Source organism: Callorhinus ursinus, unplaced genomic scaffold (assembly GCF_003265705.2).
Source record: "Callorhinus ursinus isolate GAN/ISIS: 27379988/994484 unplaced genomic scaffold, GSC_fseal_2.0 scaffold25, whole genome shotgun sequence".
NCBI classification, from domain to species: Eukaryota; Metazoa; Chordata; class Mammalia; order Carnivora; family Otariidae; genus Callorhinus; species Callorhinus ursinus.
In genome coordinates, this window is record NW_027397087.1 from 15273203 (window position 1) to 15292993 (window position 19791).

Below are 19791 nucleotides of genomic sequence, written 5' to 3' on the forward strand. Positions count from 1 at the left end.
CAAGGGTCTCACAAATGAGAAATCCTCTTAACTCTAAGTTTACAACTTATATGTGGCAATCTCATGAAGTCATTGATATAGGCAACCAGGGCCCTGTAGACATAACCCAAGTCTCCCATTAATATGTTATAGTTTTGTCTCTACTTAGGAACTTCTCTCTGCATAGCACAATTATGATGCAGCATTCACAAATATATCTTTTTGAAGATATCGTTAGTCTATATTTAAATGGCTGAAAATATTCTCCTCTACTAACAATCAGATCTATCTACTGTTGCCAGAAAAAGGCTGAAGAAATGTGTCCAAATTTGATGAATAATAAATGAAGTTGGCCTTAGTGCTGCGCGCTTTCAGGCGTAACAGAGAACTCTGATAAGTAGCTGTGTATGTGTTTGTGTAAGTGAGAGGGAAAGTGTGTGAGTGGAAGACAGATGCTTGCATGCGTGTGTGTGGGCACACACATCGTAATGCATGATGGCTTCCAGTTTATTCTGAGATAAGGGTGGAGAGCTTTTGGACAAGGACAAAACAAAAGAAAAACAGACATTATATCATCTTGAAAAGAGGCAACAGATCATGGGCCAACCTGAGGATATGGACAATATTTTCCTAACACAGTTTCCCAAATTCACACAATAACAACATACACTGTATTGGGACATTTCAATCATCTCAGCATTTACTGAAAGTCTAATTTTCCTAAAAGCAGAATATCTAACAGATTTTTTAAAAATTTTTGTTTTAATTTTAAAAGTTAGGCATGCGACTTTTTTAAGATCTGGGAAACACAGAGAAACAAAGAAAATTAACCACCTATGGTCCCATCACCAACTACAACTAGTCTTTAACATTGTGGTGCATTACCTATTATCGACTCCTTTCTTACATAATGTAGACTTTGAGAAAGACAATAATAACTTAAATCTAGTTATTTATATAAAACTGCCCTACAAAATTTAATAAGTTATTGACTTGATATAATTAATAACATCTTTTCTCAGAAGTAGTGGAGGTTAAGAAAGCAACAAGGAAGGCTGCTCTGTATTTAATTGAGACCTAAAAAAGAAAAAAAAAGTGATAGGAATCATGGAATAAAGTAATCATGTCATCTTGGAGTTCCTATGGCAACTGAAGACATATTGTTCACAATCCGAAATTCAGGAAAGCTCAAGATAGATATGAATATCCACACCCATAAGCAGCTGATGGGCAAAACCTCAGAGAGGAGGCATATGGCTTAAGGGAGAAAAAAGTCTGACATGCAAAATCAGATTAAACAATTACAAGTATTCCCAATGATAAAGAATGAGACATTTAAAGAAACCAATGTGAACTGTGAAGGTAGCATATTGATGCACTCAATTTTTAAAAAGCACATGCAGGGGCGCCTGGGTGGCTCAGATGGTTAAGCGTCTGCCTTCGGCTCAGGTCATGATCCCAGGGTCCTGGGATCGAGTCCCACATCGAGCTCCCTGCTCCTTGGGAGCCTGCTTCTCCCTCTGCCTCTCTCTCTCTCTCTCTCTCATGAATAAATAAATAAAATCTTTAAAAAAATAAATAAAAATAAATAAAAAGCACATGCAACTAGATATTTTTGGGTAGTAATGATTATATTAGCAAAGGACTGAAAAAAATTAGATGTCCATCAGTAAGGAAATGGTTATATAAACTACGATGTACTCATGCAATAGAATACTATAAAACAATTGAAAATAACAAAGCTTTGTTCATCCAACATAGGAGGACATAAATATGTAAAGTGAATATTAACAGACTCGAAGGGAGAAATAGACAGCAACACAGTAGAAGTAGGGGACTTCAATATCCCATTTTCAACAATAGAGAGATCATCCAGACAGTAAATCAGTAAGGAAACTTTGGACATAAACTATACATGAGACCAGATTGACTCAGCAGACATTTACAAAACATTTCACCCAAAAGCAATAGAATATACATTCTTTTCAAGTGCATATGGGACATTTTCCAGGATAGATCATATGTTAGGCCACAAACAAGACTTAATAAATTTTAAAAGAATGAAATAATATCAAGCATCTTTTCTGACCACAATGATATGAAACTAGAAATCAATTACAAGAAGAAAACTTGGGAATTCACAACTGTGTGAAAATTAAACAGCATGCTACTAAACAACAAATGGGTCAAAGGATAAATCAAAAGATAAATCAGAAAATATCTTGAGACAAATGAAAATGAAAATACTACACACCAAAATTTATGGGATGCTATCAAAGGCAGTTTGAGTTCAAAGCAATTAACCCTATATTAAGAAAAAAGAAAGATCTCAAATAAATAACCTAACTATACACTGAAGCCTAATCTAAAATGAACAAACTAAGCCCAAATTTAATAGAAGAAAAAAATATCCAAGATCAGAGCAGGAATAAATGAAATAGAGAGTAAAAAGACAACACAAAATAGTCAATGAAACTAAGATAAATAAAATAAAGTTTTAGCTATACTTACCAAGAAAAAAAAAGAGAGGACTCAAATAAAATTAAAAATGAAAGGGGAGACATTACAAGTGAACCACACAAATACAAAGGATTGTAAGAGACTACTCTGACAATTACATGCCAACAAATTGGATAACCTAGAAACATGGGTAAATTCCTAAAAACATACAAACTATCAAGACTGAATCATGAAGAAATAAAAAATCTGAACAGATGAATTAGTAGTAAAGAGATTGAATTACTAATCAAAAACCTCCCTGCAAAGAAAAGTCCAGAACCAGATAGCTTCACAGGTGAATTTTACCAAACATTTAAAGAGAAATTAATTCCAATCTTTCTCAAAGTCTTCCAAAAAAATAGAAGGTAACACTTCCAAACTCACTTCACAAGGCCAGCATTACCCTGATACCAAAACCAGACAAGGATTCAACACAAAAAAATAATAATAATAAGTTACAGGACAATATCCCTGATGAACATAGATGCAAAGTCCTCAACAAAATAGTAGCAAACCAAATTCAACAACACATCAAAAGAAAAAGATCATACACCATGATCAAATGAGATGCATTCTAGGGATGTAGGATCGTTCAACAACCACAAATCAATCAATGTGACACACCACATTACTGAAGGATAAAACCAGATGATCATCTCAAAAGATGCAGAAAAGCATTTGACAAAATTCAATATCCACTCATGATAAAAGCTCTCAACAAAGTCAGTATGATGGAAATGTACCTCTACATAATAAAGGCCATATATGACAAGACCACAGCTAACATCATGCTCATCGGTGAAAAGCTGAAAGCTTTTCTTCTAAGAGTAGGAACAAAAGGATGCCCACTCTCCCCACTTTTAGTCAACATAGTATTGGAAGTCCTTGCCAGAGTAATTAGGCAAGAAAAAGAAATAAAAGGAATAAAATTTAAAAATCATAATTAAATTTAAAAATAATAAAATAAAAATAAAAAGAATAAAAGAAATAAAAATTGAATGGGAAGAAGTAAATCTGTTTCTATTTGCAGGTGACATAATATTATACATAGAAAACCCTAAAGACTCCACCAAAAAAAAAAAAAAAAAAAACATTAGAACTAATAAATGAATTCAGTAAAGTTGTAGGATACAAAGTCAATCTATGAAAATTAGTTGTATTTCTATACACTAATAAACTATCAGAAAGAGAGATTAAGAAAACAATCCCAGTTACAATAGCATCAAAATTAATAATCTACTGGGGCACCTGGCTGGCTCAGTCCAAAGAGTATGTGGGCGCCTGGGTGGCTCAGTTGGTTAAGCAACTGCCTTCGGCTCAGGTCATGATCCTGGAGTCCTGGGATCGAGTCCCACATCGGGGTCCCTGCTCAGCAGGGAGTCTGCTTCTCCCTCTGACCCTCCCCCCTCTCATGCTCTCTCTTTCTCATTCTCTCTCTCAAATAAATAAATAAATAAATAAAATCTTTAAAAAAAATAAAAAACAAAGAGTATGTGACTCTTGATCTCAGAATTGTGAGTTCAAGCCCCACATTGGGTGTAGAGATTACTTAAATAAATAAAACTTAAAAAATAAAATACTTAAGAATAAATTTAAGCAAGGGAGTTAAAGATCTGTACATTGAACACTCTAAGACATTGATGAAAGAATTAAAGACACAAATAAATGGAAAAATAGTCTGTGCTCATAGATTGGAAGAATTAACATTGTTAAAATATCCATAATACCCAAAACAATGTACAGATTCAATGCAATCCCTATCAAAAATTTCAATGGCATTTTTCACAGAACGAGAACAAACAATACTAAAATTTGTGTGGAACCACAAAAGGCTTCAAATAGCCAGAGCAAATTTCCAGAAAAAAGAACAAAGCTAGAGGCATCATGTTTCCTGATTTTGAACTATATTACAAAGCTATAGTAATCAAAACAGTGTGGTATTGGCACAAAAAACAGACACATAGATCAATGAAACAGAATAGAAAGCCCACAAACAAACCGACACTTATGTGGCCAATTAACTTATGACAAAGGAGCTAAGAACATACAATGCGGAAAGAATAGTGTCTTTAATATATGATGTTGAGAAAACTGGACAACCATATGCAAATGAATGAAATTGGACCCCTGTCTTACACCATACACAAAAACCAACTCAAAATGGATTAAAGACTTGAATGTAAGACCTGCACCCATATAACTTCTAGAAGAGAACATAAAGTGTAAGCTCCTTGACATCAGTCTTGACAATGATTTTTTGGATTTGACACCAAAAGTAAAAGTGACAAAAGCAAAAATAAACAGGTAAGGGCCACATCAAAACAAAAATATGCACAGCAAAGGAAACCATAAACAAAACAAAAAGGCAACCTATTTTCTATGGAATAGAAAATATTTGCAAATCATTGATCTGATAAGGAGTTAATATCCAAAGAACACATACAACTCAATGGCAAAAAACCCTAAACAATCCAAATAAAAAAATGATCCGAGGAACTGAATAGATATTTTTCTAGAGAAGACATACAAATGGCTAACAGGTACATAAAAAGATTCTCAACATCACTAATCATCAGAGAAATGCAAATCAAAACCACAATGAAATAACACCTCACACCTGTTAGAACGGCTATCATCAAAAAGATGGGAAATAAATGTTGGCAAGGATGTGGAGAAAAAAAAAAACCCTCATGCACTATTGGTGGGAATGTAAATTGCTGCAGCCACTATGGAAAATGGTATGGAGGTTCTTCAAAAAATTAAAAGTAGAATACTATATGATGCAGAAATTCCACTTCTTGGTATATATCCAAAGGAACAAAATCACTATCTCAAAGAGATACCTGTGCCCCCATGTTCACTGCAGCATGATTTATAAAAGCTGAGACATGGCAACAACCTAAATATCCACTGATGGATGAATATATAAGGGAAATGTGATTGGTTGATTCTACACACACACACACACACACACACACACACACACACACACACACAATATTATTCAGCCATAAAAAGGTAGGAAATCCTGCCATTTGCAACATGGATGGAACTTGAGGGTGTTATGCTAAGTGAAATATGTCAGACAGAGAAAGACAAATACTGTATGATCTCATTTATATGTGTAATAAAAAAAAAAAAAACCTCACAGCAACAGAAAACAGATTGATGATTGCCAAAGGCAGGGACTGGGGGTAGGAGAAATGGGTGAAGGTGGTAAAAAGTTAGTCTTTCGGTTATAAGATAAATAGGAATGGGGATATAACTGCAACTATAGTTAACAACACTGTGTTGCATATTTGAAAGTTGCTAAGAGAGTAAATCTTCAAAGTTCTCATCACAAGAAAAGAAATTTTATAGCTATGTGAGGTGACGGATGGATACCACACTAAAGTTAGTGTGTTAATCATTTTGCAATATATACATTATCAAATCACTAGTACAATGTTATATGTCAATTATATCTCAGTAAAACTGGAAAAAAGAAAATAATAAGAATATTACATGCTAATTTGGACAAATGTCTAAAATGGAAGAGTGAAGTAAGCAAGTATAGAAAGAAAATAGCTTTATTTTTAAAGGAGATAGATGACAGGTAGGTGTCTAGATGGATAGACACGCATAAGTAGGTAGATAGATACTTAACTATGCATTAACATTCTGGTAGTGATCAGAAGAAACTGTTACTATCTAGGGAGTTGAATCCAGTATTGAAACTTGAGGAGGTACATTTTATCTTAGATTTTATACCATATTTATTATTTGGATTTCTTCCATGAGCACTTGTGTTACTTTTGAATTTTAAAAAATCTATTTATAAAATAAAAAAATGTATACAAATGTCAGGATAGTCATATAACTAAAGATAAATTCAGAAGAGGGATTAAATTAGTGAGAAAAGTGTTGGGGTTGGGGGGACAATCTTCAGTTTTCTGTTGTGGGAAGAAAAGCCAACCCTTCCCCCACCACATCATGTTAAAAGACTCCATCTGTGATTTGAGAGGACTGTAAGTGGTTAATTCTCTTCATTGGTGGTAGGTTTTTTGTTTGTTTGTTTGTTTGTTTTTTTACAAAGTTGCTACGAACGCTGAATTAGTCAAAACTGAAACACTGTTCCCAGGGTTAGGTTCCCCCAAGCCTCAGGTCAGAACATGTTCATCATTCGATCAATACATAACCTCGTTTTATGTGTGTTCCTGTTTAAAGACACCTTATTTCATATATACTGTTGATTCAAGAACACTGAACTTACAGCCAATGCCTGCCTGAATGAAGCTTATCCAATATGTGGATTTTCTCTATCAGGTACATCACAATCTTCTGCACTTGGGAACAATAGCACTTCGGCACAACACTCAGAGACTATTCTAAAGAGCAAAATCATCAACAAATAGCACAAAAATGCAAAATACATGGCACTAAATGGGCTGCAAAAGGATACTTCTTTACCATATGAGAGCTGGAACAAGAAGGCAGAGCATTACCTTGTTTGACCTTAACTGGAAAAGTGTGCGTGGGACAACTCAAATTTTTTGTTGCTCTGTGCATGTCTACATACGACCAAAAAAGTGCCATGAGTATTTGGGGGTTACAAATACATATCAGCAAGTAAACAAATTCTCACATATGGAATCCATGAACTATGGGAATTGACCATATATTGTTTATCAATATGGAATCTTGGGTGTATGAAAATTATAAAATAGGAATTTATTTGAATTATTGAGGGGAAAAATACATTCACCTCTGCAAAGTGTCTAAAAAGTTGGTATAATGTCAATAATAAGTGAAAGTTTGAGATAGTACCCAGAGAAAAATTATTTGTAATATAAAGGAAGAATTATGTCTATTAAGATATATTACAAAGCCATACTAATTAATATACTGGTATAGAACACATAAGTAGGGCAATAAGGCCCAGAAACAGATTCACATACATGGAAAGAATCTAGTCCAATGGAAGGTGACATTAGAAAAAGAGGAGATTATTTAGTCAATGGTGTTTGCAAAATTGGATCACTTACATAGGCAAAATGAAGTTAGACCCCCTATCTCATAGAAAATATAAAGTTCATGTGCAGTAAATATTTTATTATGGAAATAAAACTATAAAGCCAATAGAAGAAAATACAGTACACACTGGATAAATAAGAGAAAATTTAACCAAGAGTAGAAGGAAAGCATAAAAAAAGATAAAAATGGAAATCAATGAAACAAAAAATAGAAAACAATAGAAAAAATGAAACCAAAACCTGGGTCCTTTAGAAAGATCAATTAAGTTCATAAATCTCAAAGAACACTGATCAAGAAGAGAGAACACAAAAATTACCAATAACAGGAAAGAGAGAAGGCATCCTTCAGGCAATAGGAGGATAGTAAAGTAACGTAGGAAATTTCATGAGGAACTGACTCTAAGCAAATAAAGTAGAATCCTACTAAGTTTTTAAAGCAATTACATTGCCAATGAATCACAATCCCTCTTTGTCTATGGCTTTTGGCTTCTAAATTTATCAAGCCCACACCTACAGAAAGTAGGCTGCAAACGTGGTGATGATGCCCCTAAGAAAGGCGCTTTCTCAAACATGGACTTTAGATGTGTCCACGGAGCATAATGACGGGAACAACCCAAAGGGCACAGCCCAGGCCCACAGATAACAACGGACAAGGAGATTCCGCTCATAAAGCTGAACCAGAGTCCAAGCAAATCATTTTCTCTACTTCCAGCTCAGGGAGGCTTCCACAATTCCTGACTGACGGGATTAGGTTATTGCTATGTACCAGTGACCCCCATGTGTCTTGCGTGCTTCCCTTTTGTGAACATATGTTTTTTATTATAGTTATCTTATCCCTCTTTTCAGCACTAATTTTGGGTGTGGGAAGGGACAGACAACTTGGCAAATAATAAGGATCCCCATCCAATTTTGATCAAGAGGACTTCACATCATCCAGATGTCATGGGCTTTAAACTGGATGCACTAATTGTATGAGATATTTGCAAGGTCTCCCTTTGGGAGAGGGCAAATGTGTTCTATGTGAAAAGAACAGCTCATGGATATTTGCAGCAGGCAGTTAGTTGTATACGAATATCTGTTCTCCCTTGCATGACGTTATAGAGTTCCTAAGTTATAGCTGGGCTCACGGCCACCCAGCCAGAACAACTATTCTAGGTCCTTTGAAGCTAGGTATGACTACATATCTAAGCTGTGCCGAGGGCAGGTGAAAAGAAACGATGCCTGCCACTTCTGGGTCCTGTCTTTTCAAGGAATGTATGCACACTCTTCTTGTCTTTCTGTCTTCCTACTGGCTGAATGCTCATGTGATAGCGAGAGCCCAAGCTTGTAGACAAGAGATCAAAGACCTCAGACCAGATTAAAGAACTCAGACCATACTGAAACTCTTAGATCAGAGATGCAACACCTTAGACCAGAGATAGAAGCCAGGTGTTGAGAATCACAAAGCAGTCAGTCTTACCAGTCCTATACCACCAATCTGTGGGCTACTGGGAAAGTAAACTTTGCTCTTTTTTACACTATTATATCGACAGAGTTTCTTTGTTATGACTGCTTATACTGAAACAATAAATTGATACACAAATTAGATCATATCGATGCTAGTAATTTCCTTCTGCCATGTTTGATAAAAATAAAGATTGTGTTGAGCTTTTCTTATATTGGTGGTGTGATAGGATGGTTTGAGGAGCCCAGGAGGTATGCTTGAGAGATACTAGGTTCAAGTCTCTAGATTTGGTTTTGTTTTGTCTTACTGAACTAATCAGTAAGCTTCTGTCTAGAAAAGGGAGGCTAAGTAGGTCTAAAGAAGCTAACGAGGATGTTTGAGGAAGTAAGGAAAGAAATAGCAGGAAACATTAAGGAGAAAAGGTTAAAAAGTGTATTTAAGACATTTTGCAAAAAAGTATGTATAAAGTTATCCCTATTCCATCTTACTTCATTTTTATTAAATCAACATTATTTATACTTTTGGAGTTGGAATTAATTTTTTTTTGGAGAGAGCAATGGTAGCAAGAAGCCCAGGAGGGCTATGGTACATTATAGCCTAGTAGGAAATAAAGAGTGAAAAAGTACCCGAAGCCTAAGTTATTAAACATGTTGCCACCAATGCAGGGAGAGGCAAAAGGATGAAAAAAGAAGGCTGAAATCAGTGAAAACACATTTTGACGATACAATTTTGGACAAAACTGGCTTTATTTACTTTCAACTAATGACAGGAATGTTATTATAGGTTGATTTTTACCTTTAGTTGTCTATGGCAAAAGGCAACGTTTCTTTGCTTAAATTATACAGATTTTTCCCCCTATGCTGTGCCTTTATTCCCATGACTTATTCATTCCATAACTGGAGGCCTGTATCTCCCATTCTCCTCCACCCATTTTGCCATCCCCTCAACCCTCTCTCCTCTGGCAACCCTCAGTTTTTTCCCCTGTATTTATAGGTCTGATTCTGCTCTTTCTTTTGTTTATTCATTTGCTTTCTTTTTAGATTCCACATATGAGTGAAATCGCACGGCATTTGTCTTTCTCAGTCTGACTTATTTCTGACTAATACTCTCAAGGTCCATCCATGTTGTTGCAAATGGCACAATCTCATCCTTTTTATGGTTGTGTAATATTCCATCACACACACACACACACACACACACACACACACCTTCCTTATCTATTTGTCTATCAATGGACACTTAGGTTGCTTCCATATCCTGGCTGAGTTATAAATATTTTTAACATTAGAGATCTGTTTATAAAGGAATTGCAGTTATGAATCAACGAATATCCCAGATCACCTCATTTGGGCTACCCATTAAATGAGTTTTCTAATAATTCATTGTTGCTTTGAAAAGTCCATGAAATGGAAGCTATCCAGTATATATTCTTAGCAAATTACTTTCAATACCTGAGTTCCAGAAACTTTTTTTCAAAAAACCGTCCCTCCAACAAATATTGCCTTATCCACACTGGTCACTGTACACTGAACAGTTAAGTTCTGTGCAAAAATATGGATTGACTGCATATCCCATCATCCGTGACACAAGATACCCTCTGTGGTGAACCCGGAGATGCACTGCCCTGATAACTCTTCAGTGAAGGACCAAGTCCCCAGATGTCATCAGACAGCCTGCTGCTGACTGCCCCTTGAGGGTCTGCCTCACCTGCAGAGAGCTGCCTTGCCCAAAGGCTTGCCCTTCCTCACACAGCCTATACCTACAGACTGAGACACGTGGGGTAAAGGGCCAGCCCTGTGGGCCCAGTGTGGGACAAGTAGGGTGGGCCCCACAAACCCTCAGTAGGGTTAGCTGAGGCTCTGTCAGGCCTGCTTCTCCCTCTGCCCAAGCCTACTTCCTCCCCCTCCCTTCCTGATAGTGATCCCAGTAAAGACCCCCCCACACACATGCCAAATCCCCATCTCGGTGTTTGCTTCCAGAGAATCCAACCAGGTTGTTTGGGTGCCAAGACTGATCTTAGAAAGCTTACAAGAAGATGGCTTACTTGTCACGTGGCTGGGCAATGAGGACCTTTGTTTCTTAGTTTAGGAGTTAAGGTGGTCTGATGAAGCCCAGGCTCAGCAAAATCTCCTTCTAAATTTCATCTTGTCATTGCTCACACCAGCTGGAAAGTTGCCCTTGGGTCTGGAGAGACTTCCTCGGCTAGCAAAAGGACTTTCTGAATGACTGGCTCTCTGTCTTTGGAGTGAACCAAATTTGGCTCACCCAAATTTGAACCCAACAGACTTTAATATTTTATAAAAAGCATTTTTTGGCTTACTTATTTTTTAATGGATTGTAGGCTTTTGGTTTGTTTTGCTTTTATTTATTTATGTTCCTGTTTATGTATTTACCCCTGGAAGCAATCTAGCAGGAAAATGATGTTTGTCTTACTGTATTTTACTCAGAGTATATGGCTGAAGAAAGCCATCTTATTTTAGTGCTGTATAGATGACTCACCAAGAAGTTTTGAGACGAATAAAATTAAAACCATCACTAAACAGAGCCAAGTAATAGTCACTGTTCCTCATGCAAGCCAACAAATTCAAAATTATCTCCTGGCTTTGACAGTCCTTCCTTCAGCAAAAGCACACAGCAGAAACCAAAAGTTGGGAGCCATCGAAGTATCTGAAAAGATTACTCAAAATCAAAGTCCCAAAACCTTGAAATCCATAACATCTCTGCAGTTAGTAAGAAATAATCCTTTTTGTTCCCTGAAAATGAGGCCAATGAAATAGCCTTCCTGAAAATGAGAGATAATGTGGTTAGTTGAACAGTAGCCCCCATACGTTCAATTCCTGATCCCTAGTCCCTGTGAATGTGGCTTCATCTGAAAAAAGGGTCTTTGCAGGTGTAATTAAGTTAAGGATCTCAAGATGAGATCTTTCTGGATTTAGGGCCGACCTAGAAGAGAAAGGTATTGTCTTAGAAGACACAGGAGAGAGAGGTCTGAGACGTAGAGGTGAAAGCCACGTGAAGACTGAGACAGAGACTGACGTGTCTATAAGCCAAGGAACACCAAGAATTGCCAACCAGAAGCTATGAGAGAGGCATGGAATGGATCGTCCTCCAGAGCCTCCAGAAGGAACCACTCCAGAACTGTGAAAGAATAAATTTCTGTTGCCTCAAGACATCCAGTTTGTGGTAACTTGTTACAGGAGCCACAGGAAGCTAATACAGATGGTGAGCAGCTACTTACTTTCACGGTGCCATGGGCTCCCCAAGGGGTGAGCTGCGCTTTGATTTGGGGCAGAGGCAAGTGTACTTTGAAGAGCCTGTGTATTTATGTAGCAGGGGTCATTGAAGAAATCCACTCGACAGGTGTGCTTCATTAATGAGGCATCTCGATGGGACTGCACTCCTCTCTCCAGTGTATTACCTACAGTGATTAATGATCAACGTATCATACTTTTACCTTGTAAACAGTAAGTAAAATCATGTTTGAGTCTAGAACTGATAGGAAGGGAAGAGCCACCCCCACCCTATACAGATTTGAATACTGACTTCTAGATTTGACCTGTAAAAACAAGATAAGCACCAGGCTTTGAGAGAAAGCACCCTTTCCTTGGCCTCCGACTCTCCCTGCCGGCCCCTCAGCTGACCCACTGCTTCAACACCAGACAGGAAACAAACCAGGAAGACCCAAGAGGAATGGCCAGAGAAAAAAAGAGAGCCAACTGTCCAGCAAACAACACAAACCTGCACTTAACACTGCTCAGGGCTGCAGTCCAGGAACTGAGAAAACACACGTGCCATACAGAACTTGAATATTTATTATTTAAACTGCCTTTTTAAAAAGATTTTTATCTATTTCTCTATTTATTTGAGAGAGAGAGAGAGCAAGCAGGGGGAGAGGGACAAGTGGACTCTGCTCTGAGCACAGAGCGCAACGTGGGGCTCAGTCCCTCAACCCTGAGATCATGACCTGAGCTGAAACCAAGAGTCGGATGCTTAACCCACTGAGCCACCCAGGTGCCCCACTTTTTTTTAGAGAGAGAGCACGCACACACCAGCTGGGGTGGGAGGGGCAGAGGGAGAGAATCTTAAGCAGGCTCCACACCCACTGTGAAGCCCAATATGGGCCTCAATCTCACGACCTGAGATCATGATCGGAGCCAAAATCCGGAGTTGGATGCCGAAACAACTGAGCCACTCAGGCGCCCCTAAACTGTTTTTCAAAAAAGCCTCTTTACTTAAATTATTAAGAACGGAATGTCTGTCTTCTCTCTATGCCCAAAGTTTTGTTTTGCCAAGCTCAGCCTCAAACCAACTGTTGATGTTTATTCTGGTACTTAATGGAAAGAACTCACCCCTCGGGTCATCTCCTTCTTCCTCTTACTCTTCCCTCCTCTTCCATTCTAGTCTATACACTGTGGCCAAAATGATCTTTTTACTGAAATCTGATCATATTTTTCAGTGGTTTAAAAACCCCTTAACTGCCTTCCATTGCTCTTTGGATAAAACTCAAACTCTTCAACAAGCCCCAAGCCCTGGTTCCGCCTACCCAGCTTCCCTTGCACCCCCATGCCCCTCAGTCCCATTGACCTTCTTGAAGGATAATCTCCACCGTAAGGCCATCTTGTCTGATTGACATGCTCTTCCCATGCCTTCTCTGTGACTCTCCCTCTTCAGGTGTCAGTTTAAACATCTCTTTTCTCAATAGAGCCTTCTCTGACATTCTCAGACTACACTAAGTCTCTCTGCTTTCCTAGAAGTTTGTTCTTCACCTTTGGAGCCCTTTTCACAAGAGTAATTAATTTTATTATGTCATTTTGTTTAATGCCTGAGCTGCATCTAGACTGCATGTTCCATGAAGGTAGGGAGGGATCCTGTCTCCTAGCACACACCCAGCACATAAGATGACAACAAATAGTTACTGAATGAATGGATGCTAGCACCATATTTCAGTACCTAATGGCATGAGGTATTTTGTACCATCCAGATGGTTCTGTCCTCAGAATGCCAGGACAGAATGTTTTTGTTTTTCTGTTTAAACAAGTACATTTATATTTTTGTCCGTATGTGCTACAAGATTCCTACGAGGCTGATCTGAAGTGGTGACACTGACATTCCATTGTCTTACCATAAAACATCAGTCCTTTTATTGTCTCCGTCATTAAACCCCTTTAATGTGGCCCCAAAAGGACCAACTTTATATTGGATTTCACATCACGATGAATAGCGCTATAATTCTTATAAAATACAGAAACTCAAGGGTACACCAAATAGGGGAAGCCCAGTCAGAAGACTACAGCCTTACTACCTACTCCTTCTTTTCTCTTGGTCTGCCAGCTATTGGGCATCATGCTGTCCCCCATCACACTCCGTATGTGGGATATCCTGAGGGAGGCGTGGGATTTCTAAAGAAGGACAGGGGGTCAGGGCACCTCACTTCTTTGTTGCATTTTACAACATATGACAGCCTCCTCCATTTGCTTGGTTACGTAGATTTATGAATTATATTATCTAGTTTAAACTAAACTTACTTTCGTAAATGGATAAGTGGCTAAAAGATCACTGCAAATAAATCAAAGATTTAAGATCATTCTTTTATTACAAACTCTTCCTCAGCTGCGTTATGAGCTTATAAACAAGAACGATCTAATTAGATCAGAACTTTGGCCTCCCAAAAGTTAAAATGATTAAGATTCGAAATGTGGATTTAAGTTTATTTTCTTTGTCAGTAAATGCTCTAAATGTATATTGGGACACATTATCCCAGTATACATCCCAGTGTACAGCCCAGTATACACTTAGATATTATCTTGAGATATTGAGATATTATCTAATGATAGTATTCAGCCACTATAATTAGCAAGACATTTTTTAAAGACAATTTAAATTTATTATCATTAACTCTAACTTTGAAATGGTCTGTTTTGTGTGTGTGTTATAATACATGCATAATATATTAGCATAATTTTATTAACATATTAACATATTTTAACATAACATATTAACATTGTCTATGAATGTCAGCAAGACATTTTTTAAATTTTATTTTATTATGTTATGTTAGTCACCACACATTACATCATTAGTTTTTGATGTAGTGTTCCATGATTCATTGTTTGCGTATAACACCCAGTGCTCCATTCAATACATGCCCTCCTTAATACCCATCACCAGGCTAACCCATCCCCCCACCCTGCTCCTCTCTAAAACCCTCAGTTTGTTTCTCAGGGTCCATAGTCTCTCATGGTTCGAGCAAGACATTTTTTAAATGTTTTATTATCATTAACTCTAACTTTGAAATGTTCAATTTTTGTGTGTGTGTTATAAGACACGCATAACATATTAGCATATATATATATATATATAACTTATATGTGATTGAATTATCACTTATTTAGGAGTGTCTGCTGATAAAAATTTACTGAAAGTAGACTATGATCAAAAGTGTCTGTAAGACGTCTGCTTCTAAATTAACATGGACCTGAGTTCAAATCCCTGTGATACTTCTTACTGTTGTGTGTGGCCTGGGGTAAGTTACTTAATGTCTCTAAGTGTCAGTTTTCATATGTGTAAAATGGGGGTGCCTAGCTTAAAATATGGTTGTGAGGATAAATGAAAGAATGTGGGTGAGACACTCACTGAGAATAGTGCCTGCTTAATAGATAATAGCTGCTCAGTTACCTATTTATTCATTGATGCTGGGGCTCTGCACATGGTTCTTATCTCCTGCCATCCCTTTCTGTACCTAATCCCTATTTGCCCTTTAAGATTCTGTTCTGAACCCACCTCCTTCAAGAAGCCTTTCTCTTCATCCCTCCCTCCCCGAGGCTGGGTCAGGTACCACTCCATAACATAATGCAGGTATCTGTTTCCTTGTCTGTCTGTCTTCCCCTTGAGACTGCAAATTCCTCGAGTCCTTAAAAAGAGACTAGAACCCATTTATCTGTGATTTTTCTGCATCTTCAATGCCTGGTGTGAAGCAGGTGCTCAAAAGAAAAATGTTTTGTCAGCAGAATGAACAGATGCTGGATGTCTACCTGGTTTTCCTTTCTCAGCACTATGTTCTGAATCAACCTTTAGCACGGGGCACTGACTCATCCGCCCCTCAGAGAGCATGGCATGAGCTGACCACATCAGGTTTACCATTCCACAGGATTACACAAAAGCATTCATATCCTTCCCAGTCTCTCTTGAAAACGACCATTCCTTTCCTTCAACTGCACTATTATATTTAACTCAGCAATGTTGCCTTAAAAAATATATATGTACCCAAAATAAATTTGGGTACTCTATACCCAAATTTAAAATCTTTCTTGGGTCAAGTGTGTGGATGACAAGAGCTTAACTACATATGCCAGCCATTATGCATTCCAAAATTTCTTTTTGCCAACTATTACTCCAAGAGCCTATCCAACCTGCCAAAGAAAAGATTGGTGGCAGAAAACAAATACACAATGTACACAGTGTGTATACTTTCAGTACCAAAGTTTTTAAGTGCAAACCTTTAGGGTTTGCAGGAATTTGATGTCTTTTTGATTAAAAGTATCTTATTTCCATTTTAACTGGAGGGTCAGGGAAACATTATTCTGTTTTGCTAATTAATTTTTTCCATAAGGGAATTTAATAGTAGGGATAGACTTCTTTTAGAAGTCTGGTGATAAATATAATTAACTTCTTCAACCAGCAGAAGCCTATTACAGTATTTATAATATACTGGAATTCAAGTTTTAAATCAGTATTTGAATAAATAAACGTCTTGGGAGGAAAAAAGCCAAATCTTATTGAGACTATTTGTACAGGAGTCTCTCAAATGCTTATGTATAAATCTCTAAGAAAAGCCATAAAATACATGTATTTGCTATTCTGGCAACTGCTATTAATTTGCTCACTGGTCAAGAATTTCAGAATAGTTTTTAAACATAAGCCCAAGTAGTCACAGGCAGGACCCAAGCTAGGAACACCTGATTTCTGGGTGTCTGTGAATGAATGGACACCACAGTAGCAAAGTCCTTCCTACCACAATAGGAGTGGCCTTAATTATTGTGGCCCCTGGAGCAGGGGGTGAGCTCTTCTATCCCTCTACGGTCTTAGTGGCTGAGGTCTAGGGAGATGGCTTCCTAGCATTCTGGCTCCTCACTGGAACTTAGAACCTGCTTTTCTAAGGAAAAAATGTTGTAGCTCTGTGATTTTCAGGGGAAGAAAGTATCCAGCTGGAGGACTTTTTCCAAACTGCAAACACCATCTCTCGCCTCCCCAAGATTCTGAAAAGTTCCCATTTATGAACTGTTAGCTCAAGGCCACCACAAGGAAGGTAGCTCTGTACTGGTTCCAGGCTATCCTACAGTTGAAGTGCAACTGAAGAACAGGCACTTCCAATAGAATCTTCTATCGTTGTATTTGTCATTCCAAAATATACATTTAAGCTCTAGTACAAGCAAACCAGAATTCAAGAACATGGTGCACTTGTCTAGGAGATAGCCATCATGGCTAAAATTAATCCTGTAATCAACTAATTCTGGAAAAGCATATTCCAGGCTCCAAATAAAGTCTGTTCATAAGTTTGGATCTGCTTATATTGGCTTAAGGCATATATATACCATGAAAGAATAAGGGGTTACATTGTTTGTTGGGTTTGAAGGAGAATTAAAACCAAGATAAACAGAAACAATAGATTGGATTCTATGACAAGGTTACACTTACAAAAAGAAATATCTTGAATAAGATTGAGACGGTACCTCTATATTCATTAATTCCTTCGTAAATGTATGTTTTGTGGTTCTTGATGGGAAAAAAGGAGACCGTGCTCCTTTTCTCCAATGGTCGTGTTGTGATTTAGCATATGTTACGTCATTCTAGGAAGGGCGAGGGTTTTCCTTCAGTGAGTTGCCTTCAGAAGCCAGGTGACTGAGAACAGGAGGATGTGCCACGATGACTATTTAATGGAAAGGGGGAGGATAAGCTGGGAGAGAGGGATCTGTATAGGACCCAAAATTCTGGAGTTCCTTAGGACTCTGTCTAGGTCCAAGACTCTCTCTCTCCCCTGTCTTCTCTCTGCAGTGATCCAGGAAGTGGTCCCGGCACACCAGGAATTCTGGTTCCCATTTATACTTTTCTCTCTCTCTCTCTCTCTCCCTCTCTCGCCCCTCCTTCCCCATTTCCTTCTCTGTGCCTGGATAATTCCCACTCATCCCTCAGGTCCTGGTTTGGTTGTTTGCTTGTAGAGAGTTTAGCGAGACCCTCTATAGCCCCTCAGATCAAGTTAGGTTTCCCTGTTATTTGTTCCCATGACATGTTGGGCTTTGAAACAGTCATCCTATTTGTAAGCATTTGCTTAAGGTGTGTCTTCCTGCTTAAACTGCAAACAACATGAGTATTGGTTGTGATTCCATTCCTACGTCCTTGCATAGTGCCAGACCCACAGGAGGTCCTCGTAAATAGCCACTGAGTGAAGAATGTGTGGCAGAAATTCTTCATAAATGAAGAATATAGGATGAGAGGAAACAGGATGTAGAGATATTTCCAAGTGAGCTTCAACACAGGTAGGAAATGACTGTAAGACTGGGCATATGTGATATGTTCCTGACTATTAAATCCTTAGGTTAGGGATTTCCAAGTAAGGGAAAGGAGGGAGGGAGGAATATAGCTCCTAGGGAGCATAGTTGTAAAAAGACATTTACACTTCCCATTAATTTAATTTGTTTTAGTCATATTATTAAAAGTTAGGTTAAAGTTGTAAATGACTTTAAAGAATGGCAGGGAATTTTAATATCTATCAAAAAGAACCATATTTTTAAAGAATTAACAATACTGTCTTAGCTCATTACTCCTATTATTTTGCACAGTGGAGAAAGATAGTAATCAGAGCTGAACCTAAAATGATAAATTTTCATGTATCCCCCTTGTATAAGAAATAATAAAATTAGGGGCGCCTGGGTGGTTCAGTCAGTTAAGCGTCTGACTCTTGATTTCAGCTGAGGTCATGATCTCAGGGTCATGGGATAGAGCCCTGCATTAGGCTCCACGCTGGGCAGAGCCTGCTTCGGATTCTCTCTCTCTCTCTCTCCCTCTGCCTCCACCCCTCCACTCTCTCTTTCTCTCAAATAATAATAATAATAAAATTAATAAATTACACTGGCATAATTCCGTAAGAAGTATAAAAGTAACTTTAGAAGTGACTACCTTCTAGGTGGCAAGTTCCTGCTAATTTAATTTGAGTCCCTAAGTGTGGTTATCCAACTTTATCCTCCACCCTATTACTTCTACCATCCAATTCTCTCACCCTCTAATGCTGCAAAACTTTGCTTCCCAAAGAAATAAGTACTTTCAACAATTTATAAGAATTAAATGACTAACTAGCAGTGATCTAGGAACTCATGAAAACATATTTCCGATCTGATGGTTGACATTCTACATTTGTGTTGTGGAAAAGTTGTGCCCAACATCAATTATCATGGGCAGTAATAAGACACTTAATGCCCTGGGAAGTATGGGGTACATGGGCCCCTAATTGGGACTCTCACATTTCAGATTTCTTTTTGTTTTCTGCTTAAAGATTTTATCTTAATCCTAATGGATTTGACACACATCAATTTTCATATTAGCTTAATGTCTGATCTTCTTTGAAGTGGAACTCCCTTGAGTTGTGAGCAGAGAAAGCAGTTTTCCAGGAAGACTTTTCATGATGTGAAAGCAGTGCAAGACCTCCTAAGGTAGAATGATGGTGTGGTAGAGCACACAAGCACGAGGCAAAACCGTGAAGCTTCCAAGTTACACACATGTGGTAATTCTAGGCCTCTCAGAACGTGGGAAGCCTGCAGCCAAAGCATTATGTGTTTGGTTATATACACCTGCCTTCCCCATGAA

At 37.9% G+C, this 19791-nt stretch overlaps 1 protein-coding gene across 3 annotated transcripts in view; it reads right to left on the reverse strand.

The window, feature by feature from the left end:
• Positions 1-19791, reverse strand: part of SHC4 (SHC adaptor protein 4) — a 129670-nt gene that overhangs the window by 10659 nt on the left and 99220 nt on the right. For 2 of the 3 annotated variants that reach the window (XM_025884140.2, XM_073876965.1), the window contains one exon: positions 12173-12352. The exons of the other annotated variant lie outside the window; for it this stretch is intronic. In XM_025884140.2, coding sequence (XP_025739925.1) covers positions 12173-12352 — 180 coding nt within the window. The remainder of the gene's footprint in view (positions 1-12172; positions 12353-19791) is intronic. 3 annotated transcript variants of the gene reach the window in all.